Source organism: Jatropha curcas, chromosome 8 (assembly GCF_041381405.1).
Source record: "Jatropha curcas cultivar XTBG-Jc1 chromosome 8, XTBG_Jcur_1.0, whole genome shotgun sequence".
Taxonomy (NCBI): Eukaryota; Viridiplantae; Streptophyta; class Magnoliopsida; order Malpighiales; family Euphorbiaceae; genus Jatropha; species Jatropha curcas.
Window position 1 is genome coordinate 22,998,526 of NC_143158.1, and position 11,503 is coordinate 23,010,028.

Here is an 11,503-nt window from a genome sequence, read left to right on the forward strand (position 1 = left end):
TGTCCTTGAACCCGAAAAGTAGCAAGAAATTTATCTCTTACATGTTATTAGGTGGATAAAATTATATTTTGGTCAAATGTTTAGTTTTGATCTCTTTGAAAGATGATTGCTCACTTATATGCTATTTTACTATGGTTTTAATTGTTCTGGTGTCTTTTTCTAACTGGCATGTTTACATAATAATGAGATACAAGAATGGATTTATTTAATTTTTACGTAAATGGTGGATGTAAATTTCATTGATATAGTGAATGGATGTTAAATTTCTACATGTATTCTGCTTGATAGGAGAGTATTCAGCTGTCTTACTGAGGGTATGGGAAAGCTAATTGTGGAGTTGCCATATGCCTTGCTCAATAATTCTTCATTGTGTGCCATTGATTGAGGCCTTAGCTCATACTGGTGGTAAGAATTTTGGTGAGCCAATAATTTTCATTCTATAGTTTTTTTTTACTTTATAAGATTCCTAAATTATCCTATATATTTATTTCCAGTTTGTATGTTGGCCAAACTTTTGGCTGTTAATTATTTCTAGTAGTCTGTACTTATTCTTTAGTTCCTGAAAGGAGATGCTTAATGCAGTTGAGCAACATGGGTATTAATGCTTAAAATTTTGTCCCTGAATTGTTGCTACTTGCTATGGCTTTCATTGTGGCTTTTCTTCAATGATTTCTTTTGGGTTATTTTGCATTGCAATTTCATTGAAGTATTGAATATCGTTGAAGTTGTAGGGTTACGAGTTCGAATTTAGTTGGAACAAAAAATATGATATCCAAAAATGAATCTTAGCACCATTTCTTCTTGATTTGATACAAAACAGCATTGATGAATGGTTGTGATTTATACTAATATTTGACAGTGATATTCATATTGGGAGGTTAAAAATAAAAAATCTTTTCAATTCAAGCTATTATCAATCCAAGTTTGCAACTTATGAATGAGAAGGACCGTCTTTATTAATAAAAATCTTGGTATGCTTGAAGTTGGTTGTACTGGTTTGAACTTGTTTCTTTTGGATTTGGCTGATTTATAGTTTTTGGTTCACTAAATTCTGAAGATTGCATTGGTACTTGGTTGAATTTATACTTTGCATGTTTGTTTAATACAAATATATTTGTTGGTGTTATAATTTAAAGAAGAAAAAAAAGTTCAATATCTGGAATCATAATTTAAATATATTTGTTTTGTTTCAATATCTAGAACCACCACATAGTAATAATAACATCTATAATTATTAAAGAATTTATTACTTTGAAAAGAAAAGAAGAAACTTACATAAAAAAATAAAAAATAAAAACAATATTTCAAGTGTTTAGCATTTATTCCAGTAGAATGATACTGAACTAGGGACATTTAGCATTTATTGAAATAGAATAAAATGCATAAAATTTTATTGATCAGTATTTTTGGTCAAAGGAAAATTGCAGGCAATGCAGGAAAATAATAAAAATAAAATAAAAAAAGCAGAGAGAAAGAAAACAAACCGTAAGCACTTGTAAAATTTACCGATGACCTGAAAAAATATGTGTAATGCGAATTACTGAAAATGAAAAAGAAACCATTAAAAATTGTAGTGTCATATATACTATAATTTGTATTCAATTAAAAAATATAATAATTGAAGTTATATTTAAGTTAGAATATATAATTTAATAACAACTGAAATACCGTATTTTTCGATAAACAACAACCTCATATGAACTTGGTTTGGCATTATACTGCCATAAAATGCGTAAATTCCTAACATAATAAAGCGAAGGACAACAAAACTCGCCCAGGCTTCATGCTGCAACTGCACAAGGATTAATTCAAGCACCGTTAGATGGGTTTTAAAAATTATAAAGGAGATATAGGATCTTTATAAGCATACCTGGGCAAATAGGAAAATGTTGAAGAAGATTCTATAGGTTGAACAATCGGAACTCTGGGAAAAGAAAATTCAAAAAGATCAGTGTAAGCCTGAGAAATAAAGCAACAGAAAGTATTAGAGAATTCAGCAATAATAATGAAAAAAAGAAAATAAACGTATAGATATTTATATAAATAAATAGAAAAATTAAAATTGTAATTATCTAAATGTAATTATCTTAAAGATAATAATTAAATAACATAAAAATAGTTTAAAATTTTCAAATTCATAACAATCTATACATAACTATTAAACTTTAAAAATATATTTAAAAAATCTATGATATATATTTTACGAAATGTTATATAGAAAATAAAATATTGTGTTAATTTAGAACACCTTCCAGCATAAAAACCTATAAATAAATTTAGAACAACAAATAAATAAAAATATAAAAACCAAAGAAATAAAAAAAGAAAGTACCGGGCCATAAATTTTACTATACCATGTGTTTTGATTTAAGTTAAATTTTGATTTAAGCTAAATTTTGGGTAATTTATAATTTAAGCAATTTAAATAAAGTATTTTAGGATTGTTATTGTCACGACCCATTTCCATGGGCCGAACTGGCACTAGGGCCCAGGTAAGCTTAAGGCCCCCGAGGCCCGTAGTAAGCCTTAATGACTAAAATTTCATTTTCTCAATATAAATTTCAAACATTCAGCCCATATAAATATGCAAAACAAATCTCGTAATTATATTATATCTCGGCCTAAATTTAACATCTTAAACATTTCACAGATCGAGCCCAATTACAATATATCTCTTTTATAATATGGGCTCACAGAATTATTTCTTCTATATTAATACACGACTAAAAGTTTATAAATTCTACAACTGCAGAGTTCACAAGCAGATAGATTCTTGTACATATGGCTACATAATTTCAATAATTGCTAACTCTAAAATTTATTTTCTAGCTCTGCGAGGAAAGAGACAGAGCTTTAACGGGGTTTAGAAGAATCTACTTCCTGAACGGTTAAACAGAAGACATGTGAGTTTATTAATGAATAATAGTTATTGCACAACACATGCATTCATACAAACGTGCAAATGTTTCAATCTAGTCATCCGACTAGTTATACGCTCACGCAGACAGCCACACAAATGGCATCACAACATCACTCACAATTATTAACATCTTCACATAGTCACATCACGTGGAAATTAGTCAGTGGCGTCACCGAAACCCCTAATGAGCGTCCTCCCACATGGCCCATCCTCTCATAACGTGTGCACCAGGGAGCCGATTCCCCATACATGGCCGACCGGTCTAATCCTCACTTGACCAGCCCTCTCATTGTTTTTCCATTCTCTCTTTTCTTTTCCATACCAACAGGAGGCCACCCTGTGGTTTATCCATATTATACATATCATATCAGCAGGTGCACACGGGGGCGCCGATCTCCCATACGGTCAACGGTCTCATAGACCGCCCTCACAAACCCATGGTGACCCACTTCATCCCAGCTCCACACAAACAAAGCATACCATTATCACATCACAATTGATCAAACACTGCAATTAAATTTAAGCATAACAAACAAGTAAATATCATGATGCAAGTGCACAATTAGACATTTACATTCAATTACAATTAAGTAAAGGAGTAGTAATTTAACAATATAATATAATAATTTATTCTTAGAATAAATAAATAAATAATAAAATAGAGAACTTTATTTGTTATATATCAAGTTCAAGAATTAATCTAAATAAACCTGATAACTTAATTATTAATTATGACTAGCCTAGATTCTATCGAAATTCCAGCAGAACCTCCCCTAAAATTTGACTAAACCACTATTCAACAATATAATATCAAAGCCCATCCGTTGAAGTCTCTAGACCTTTGGTTATTTTTATCTGGTTTGATGACAATTAAGATGGTTTCTCGTAGATTTTCTATTATTTATTCTAATAAAATTTATAGTCATAGGAATAGTTTTTTTTATGTAAACCACTGGTATCCGGATCCTATTACCAGGTATCGCCAAATCCGACTCGAGATTTAATTATAATTAAGGCTTTTAAAGCTCTTCACCCCTTCTACAGGCATAAAAAGAAAATTGTTGAATAGCAATAGATTTTTAGTAACGGATTGATCCGTTGCCAAATAGAAACGATAAGAAACGGACAATTGACTCCAACTTTTGATTAACTTTAGGAACGGATTAGAGACGGATTCTGTAGAAACGGAAATTTTCGTTGCTTATATTGGCGGGAAATTAGAGCGCATAACCTAGGAATATATTAAGAATGGAGTTAGAAACGGATAGCAAATTCGTTGCTCAAATCATTGTGAAAAGTACCGTGCTTCTCAAATAATTTAATATGAATAATTTATAATAAATTATTAATTAAAATATTTAAATTGTCCAATTACAATAAAAAAAACTATAATAAAATTTTAAAAATTCTTAAGAAAAACAAAAATAGAAAGTTGGACAAAGAGAGAGTGTCGAATCTTCTCTTTATTTAAGCTTTTATATGTATAGATTTGTTTTCAATTTTATCCATGTTTATTAAGTGTAATTTATTTTTTATCTTTATATTTATTTTTCTCTTTTTTATCAATACTTTAATTGTAGTTAAATTGAAATTTGCACCACACACATAACTAAAAGTTTTTCATTATATCAAGGTATGAAAAAACGAAATGAAAGTACTACTCTAATCGTGGTGTTTTAATATGAGAAAAATTATAATCTTGTCCCTATGTATTTTTAAAAAATCAATGTGTTTCAATAATTTTCTTGATTGTTTTGAAAAGATGAAATATTGCTATTAAAGTTTTTCATTATATAAAAGTGGAAATAAGAAGAGAAATATTGGATTTGATAAAAATATTCATACTAAATTTATGGATTGACAAAAATATCGTAAAAGCTTTTGATATCATTAGTTGAAAAAATAAAAGTAATTTAATTTGAATGGTTACACTGGTTTCTTATTTTAATAAATAAAATAAAGTTTACATAATAATTATAAGTTTAATAAAATAGAAAATTTAAATTTAATAGTGTACCAATTAAAATTTTTAAATTATGTGCTATTGTAGAAGTTTATATATATATATATATATATATATTAAATTATGTATAATCCTATTGTAGAAAATTTGTCCTAACTTAAATATGAATTATAAATTTTATATTATTTCTTTACTTTCATTGTTAAGGTATGAATTATAAATTTTATATTATTTCTTTACTTTCATTATTAAGGATTTCGGTATCAAGTGTACCCCGAACATTCATCGAACGATTTATTATTATCATCAATTGTTAATATATTATTTTTATTTAATATTAATATTATTATATATTATCAATGTTATTTGTTATTAATTATTACATTAAATTTATTTTTTAAAAAAATAAAATAATAATGAACATAATTCTTGGTAAATAATAAAAATTGTAAAAAATTATTAAATTAATAATGAGTACTTACAAACATGCACCACACATTTTTAAATACTAGTCATATTTAAAATATAAGTTTTATTTTTGCAAAATCTATTTACCTCTCCAATATTTTTAAAAGAAAATAAAGAAACATAGTTTAAATTTGTTATTCTAAAAAAAAAAATGCAATTTAAATTTATAATTTACCTTACATTTCATTATTCATAAGAGTTACACTATGAATTATGAACCATACATAATATACAATCTTATGAAACTCCAAACTTAAATAAGTAAGGAATATTGTCAACAAGAAAGTAATAACAATTGGTGGATATCAACTCTACATAGTAAAACCAAGCTTGTCGCCAATATGGATTTATGTATAAAATTGCAATTATTCCCAACAAAACTATGATGTAAGATACCACAAAGCTCACATAGAAAATATCCATGTCGATGAACCCACTATTGTCATCAATTGAATTTATGGGCATTGGTGATGAAGGTATTGTTGCATAACAAGCTTTTGGCAATGGTAATCCACAGAGGAAAGGATTTCCCTCATAGCTGCCTTCATCAAATGTTCCAAATTGTGCAACTCTTGTAGGTGTCTTACCAGATAAGTTGTTGTGTGCTACACTGAAAACTTCTAAAAAATGTAATTGAGTAATTTGAGAAGGAATTTCCCCTTCCAAATTGTTGTAAGAAAGATCTAAGCTCTCGATTTGCCTCAAATTTGAAAATGTTTGTGGAATTGATCCGGTCAAACTATTGTGTGATAGATTTAACATTTGAATTGTATCAAGATCTCCAATTTCAAATGGAATCTCTCCAGATAAATTATTACAAGAAAGATCAATCCCCGAAAAATATTGGAGTGTGCTTGGTTGATAAGAATAGAATCCATTCTTGTTTGTAAACTCCAAAGGTTGTGAGTCGGGAGGAAGAGCCATCGATAAAAGGGTTTTATTTGCAGGTCCTTTAGACCAAGCACTACTAAGTCTCAGACAAGGGAGAATATGACCAGAAAGATTATTATGAGAGAGATCAATGAAGCTTAAGTTATACAAGTTGCATAATTGAGTTGGAATTCCACCCTCCAAATGATTACTTCTTAACTGAATGTACCTCAATTTAGAATTGTTGGCAATCCTCATTGGAATTTTTCCTATTAAGTTATTATGGCTAAGATCTAACGTAAGTAATGAAGAGTCACCATTAAATACATCACTCAAAGATCCTTGCAGTTTATTTTTTGACAAGTGAATTTCTTTTATTTCCGAAGGGCAAAAATTGGATGGTAAGCTTCCAGAAATATTATTTAGTGAAAGATCTAAAATTTCAAGAGACGACATATTTCCCATCCATTTTGGGATGCTTCCAGAGAGATGGTTATCACTGACATCCAATATACTCAATGAAGTTGCATTAAACAAACTATTTGGTATATTTCCATTGAACAGATTGCCATCTAATTGTAACCATTCAAGAAATTTCAAATTAACATTTTTGGAAAATATCTGTCCTTGCAAAGTGTTCTTTGAAAGTTTGAGTTTATATAATGAGATACAACCTATGGTCAATTGCTCAGGTATACTTCCTGACAATCTATTGTCAGATAAGTCCAAATATGCCAAAAAGCTCATATTTCCAAATGAAGGGGGAATATTCCCATTCAAACCATTTCCACTCATGTTTAATTGCACTAATCTTGACAAATGTGTCCCAATTTTTTTTGGGATGGATCCATACAGACTATTGTCAGAAATATCCAAGAAGAACAAATTCGGAGGAGAATGAATAGGTAACTGGAATGACCCTAAAAGAGAATTGTTGGCCAAATTAAGTGCCCTTAGTTTTGTGTTGTTGCCTAATAACCAAAATGGAAACTCTCCTCTTATTTTATTGTTTGATAGATCAACAAATTGCAGATTATACTGATGATAGAGGAACTTGGGAATTTCTACACTACCATATCCATGGCCAGACAAGCGGAGAGTCTCTAACTGAAACTTTGGAGTGAAATTATGAGCCTCTGTTATGGCATATATGGTGTTATGTCGACAATCCAAAAAATTGAGATTTGAATGGTTGAAAAATAGAGAGAGTGAGATTGGGATTTGGAAGAGATTATCAAAGATATTTAGATATTCAAGGGATGTTAATCTCCTAAGAGGAGATGAAGCAATGTCTCCAATAAAGTAATTATTTGAGAGAGAGAATTTTTTGAGGGATGTCAAATTTGCTAGACACCATGGCAAACTACCATTGAGATAATTGTGACTTATATCTAGCTCTTGCAGAAACTTCAATTTGCAAAGACCTGAATATTTGAAATTTTGCGACAAAAAGAAGAAAAAAACCTTTGGTTAGTTACAATTCTAATTTATTTGAAAGAGATGATACAAGGGAAAGCCAGAGATTGTTGAATATACCTTGATCAGTAGGTATGGGTCCAGTAAGTCCACAACCACGTAATAATAAAGTTTTAAGATGCCTCATCATTCCAATGTCTTGTAGACCAAAGCTATTGTTGATAGCAGAATAACTGAAGTCCAAATACTCCAAATTTTTGAAATTAAGTAAACCTATAAAAATTCAAAAAGGAGTGTGTGAAAATATATTGGAATTTTTTGATAATTTTAAATTTGAGAGATTATTTTACTGATCTAAGCTCTTTTTTTTTTTTTAATCTTATATTTTAAGTGTCTTTGAACTGAGAGACATCTTTTGTAGTTAATTTAATTACCTCTAGTAGGTACGGATCCATTCAGCGACCTTAAAGACAAAAGCTTAACAGAAGGCATCATTGCTCCAAGGCTTTGAAGGAAGTTTTCATCCACATTAATAGAAGAATCCAGGTACAGCTCTTCCAAATTAGTGAAATTATAGGACCCTATTGATTCAAATGAAACACCAAATGAATATTTAATAAGCATTGAGAAACAAATTATTTTCACTTAGATATATGTAATTCTGCTTAATAAGAAAGTAAAACTAATTACGTCATGAATTACATAAATTTTAAATTAAATTACTTGAAATTAAATCATAAAGAGTGGAAAATAACCTTTCAAATCGAATGCTCTTTCCAACTGGTTGTCTCCTATATGCAGCTTTTTGAGAGATGAAAGCCCTTTTAGGAATGATAGAGTAAAGAGATTATAACTCAGGTCAAACACTTTTGAGGAATAATAGAAAGTTGTTAATTAAGAGATCAAAACTGTTAGATATTAGTAAATAAGAAAACAAAAATATATTGTACCATGGTAAGAATTGAAGCCTTTGATTTCATTGCTACTCATATCCAATTCTATCAAATTATTTAATTCTGCACATCTCAGCACACGTCAGTGTACAAATGACATTCATATATATTGTTAGAAAAAATAATTAATAATTATTAGTTTGAGACGAAAAGAAAAAGTTAGTCCTTCAAATTAATAATTAAAAGAAATAATTAAAGCCTTCGATTCTGCTGCCTCTTGTTAATAGTTTGAGGCAAAAAAAAAAAAGTGAAGTTATCACCTGGCATATTAATTATTCCTTCCAATCTATTGTCAGCTAGATTTAAGTATTTCAAAGATGAAAGACCACCCAGCGATGATAAGATACTATTGCTTAATCGATTCTCTTTCAAATCAAGAAGTTCCAAATTGGAAAGTGTTGATAATCTTTCAAAACCTGCATATATGAAAAAGCATATTAAAAATATACATAAATTTAATTATTTTGAATCATAATTAATGATAAATATACGGAGATAAAATGATCTTCATTCTTAACGCAGCCAGCTATACCATTTCCAAAAAAAAAAAAGATACTTCAATTGTTGGAATGGAAGAAACAAAGAGACATTTAGGTAAAAATCATTCTATGAAGGCCAATCCCTCTGGTATGCAAGGTTGAGTTTTGTAACTCGACTAGTAATTTCATCGCACTCAATAATAATAACAACAGTCAACACTATCTATCCTCCAAGAATAATAAAAAATAGAAGAATTGAAGGAAGACTTTATTTGCAAGAGTGCAACTCTTTCTTCCTCTAAACAGCCATCACAACTCTCTTTTAAGAAGAATAAAATCACTAATATCCAACAATACCTCTTAATTATATCCATTTTTAATACTTATCTTCAACTCGCTCTAGCTTGTTATATATAGGGAGGAGTAGCAAAATGGTCCATGACGTGCAAAGAGTGTTGCAAAGTAAATGCAAGTTGGAGAATCCTTCAGCGAAGTTTCCTCCATCCATCCAATTACATTTTTATATTTTAATTAAAAAAATTACAAAAAGTTAAATTAACCATTCTATAAGAACTCTTTTTCAATATTTTTGACTCCTAAAATTTAACCATTTTAATTTTTTTAGATACTTTATAAATTGAAAAAAAAATTTAAAATTTGCCTCCATTTCGAAATTCTATTCTCTCGTTAGTTCTTGATTATTTTTTTTTTAGAAAAAAAAAATATTTCCTCTCAAAATTCGAGCTAAGCCAACCCTTATATTGCAAAAACTTTCATATTAGAACCATAAAATAACGTAATTTAACATTCGTTATAAAGATAATCGTTTGCAGAAAGCGGCTTCCAAAATGTGATGTGTGATGTGTCACACCAACCCCTTACTATAACTTCTATTGTATTGTTTTTCAAAAACTTTTATATTTATTTGTTTGTTTGTGGTCAAGCAATCGTAACACTATTTCTATGAAACACCAAATGAATATTTAATAAGCATTGAGAAACAAATTACTTTCACTTAGATATAGAGTCTTGAGAAACCAATGAGTAAAACTAATTAAGAGATCATATAGAGTCTTGAGGAAAGAAACACCCAAAGCAGATCAAAACACTTTTAATAAGAAAGTAAGACTAATTACGTCATGAATTACATAAATTTTAAATTAAATTACTTGAAATTAAATCATAAAGAGAGGGAAATAACCTTTCAAATCGAATGCTCCTTCCAACTGGTTGGCTCTTACATACAGCTTTTTGAGAGATGAAAGCCCTTTTAGGAATGATAGAGTAAAGAAATTATAACTCAGGTCAAACACTTTTGAGGAATAATAGAAAGTTGTTAATAGAAAGTAAAGAAAACAAAAATATATTGTACCATGGTAAGAATTGAAGCCTTTGATTTCATTGCCATCCATATCCAATTCTATCAAATTATTTAATTCTGCACATCTCAACACACGTCAGTGTACATATATATTGTTAATAGTTTGAGACGAAAAGAAAAAGTTAGTCCTTCAAATTAATAATTAAAGCCTTCGATTCTGCTGCCTCTTGTTAATAGTTTGAGGCAAAATGGAAAAAAAAAAAGTGAAGTTATCACCTGGCATTTTAATTATTCCTTCCAATCTATTGGAAAAGAGATATAAGTATTTCAAAGATGAAAGACCACTCAGCGATGATAAGATAGTATTGTTAAATCGATTATATCCCAAATCAAGGAGTTCCAAATTGGAAAGTGTTGATAACCTTTCAAAACCTGCATATATGAAAGAACATTTTAAAAATATACATAAATTTAATTATTTTGAATCATAATTAATGATAAATATACAGAGATAAAAGGACCTTCATTCTTAACGCAACCAGCTATACGATTTCCAAATAAATCAAGATACTTCAATTGTTGGAATGGAAGAAACAAAGAGGCATTTAGGTAAAAATCATTCTGTGAAGAATGATGAGCAAGAATATCTGAAAGGTAGAGATGTGTAACTCGACTAGTAATTTCATCGCACTCAATGCCTGTCCAATTACAACAGGCAACACTATCTATCCTCCAATAATAATCAAAAAAAAAAGAATCGAAGGAAGACTTTATTTGCAAGAGTGCAACTCTTTCTTCCTCTAAACAGCCATCACAACTCTCTTTTAAGAAGAATAAAATCACTAATATCCAACAATACCTCTTAATTATATCCATTTTTAATACTTATCTTCAACTCGCTCTAGCTTGTTATATATAGGGAGGAGTAGCAAAATGGTCCATGACGTGCAAAGAGTGTTGCAAAGTAAATGCAAGTTGGAGAATCCTTCAGCGAAGTTTCCTCCATCCATCCAATTACATTTTTATATTTTAATTAAAAAAATTACAAAAAGTTAAACTAACCATTCTATAAAAACTCTTTTTTTTGAATATTTTTGACTCCTAAAATTTAAC

At 29.2% G+C, this 11,503-nt stretch overlaps 1 protein-coding gene across 1 annotated transcript; it reads right to left on the reverse strand.

The window, feature by feature from the left end:
• Positions 1 to 5,508: 5,508 nt before the first annotated feature.
• On the reverse strand, positions 5,509 to 11,281 carry LOC105630003 (cuscuta receptor 1). The gene is made up of 10 exons (XM_089725341.1): positions 10,912 to 11,281; positions 10,667 to 10,822; positions 10,442 to 10,507; positions 10,271 to 10,336; positions 8,851 to 9,006; positions 8,588 to 8,653; positions 8,393 to 8,458; positions 8,072 to 8,218; positions 7,758 to 7,910; positions 5,509 to 7,645 (listed from the first exon to the last, which is right to left on the reverse strand). Exons 1-10 carry the CDS (start codon positions 11,264 to 11,266, stop codon positions 5,589 to 5,591), a joined length of 3,288 nt encoding a protein of 1,095 aa, XP_089581467.1. The 5' UTR covers positions 11,267 to 11,281; the 3' UTR covers positions 5,509 to 5,588.
• Positions 11,282 to 11,503: the final 222 nt, after the last annotated feature.

Bases quoted from the DNA above. Each gene is read 5' to 3' on its own strand.
- LOC105630003 (XM_089725341.1), bottom strand. From the start codon at position 11,266: ATGGATATAATTAAGAGGTATTGTTGGATATTAGTGATTTTATTCTTC. The intron at 10,508-10,666 runs GTGATAACTTCA...TGAGATGTGCAG, and splicing joins AGGAATAATTAAAATGCCAG to AATTAAATAATTTGATAGAA. The intron at 7,646-7,757 runs GTATATTCAACA...TCAAATATTCAG, and splicing joins ACCCATACCTACTGATCAAG to GTCTTTGCAAATTGAAGTTT.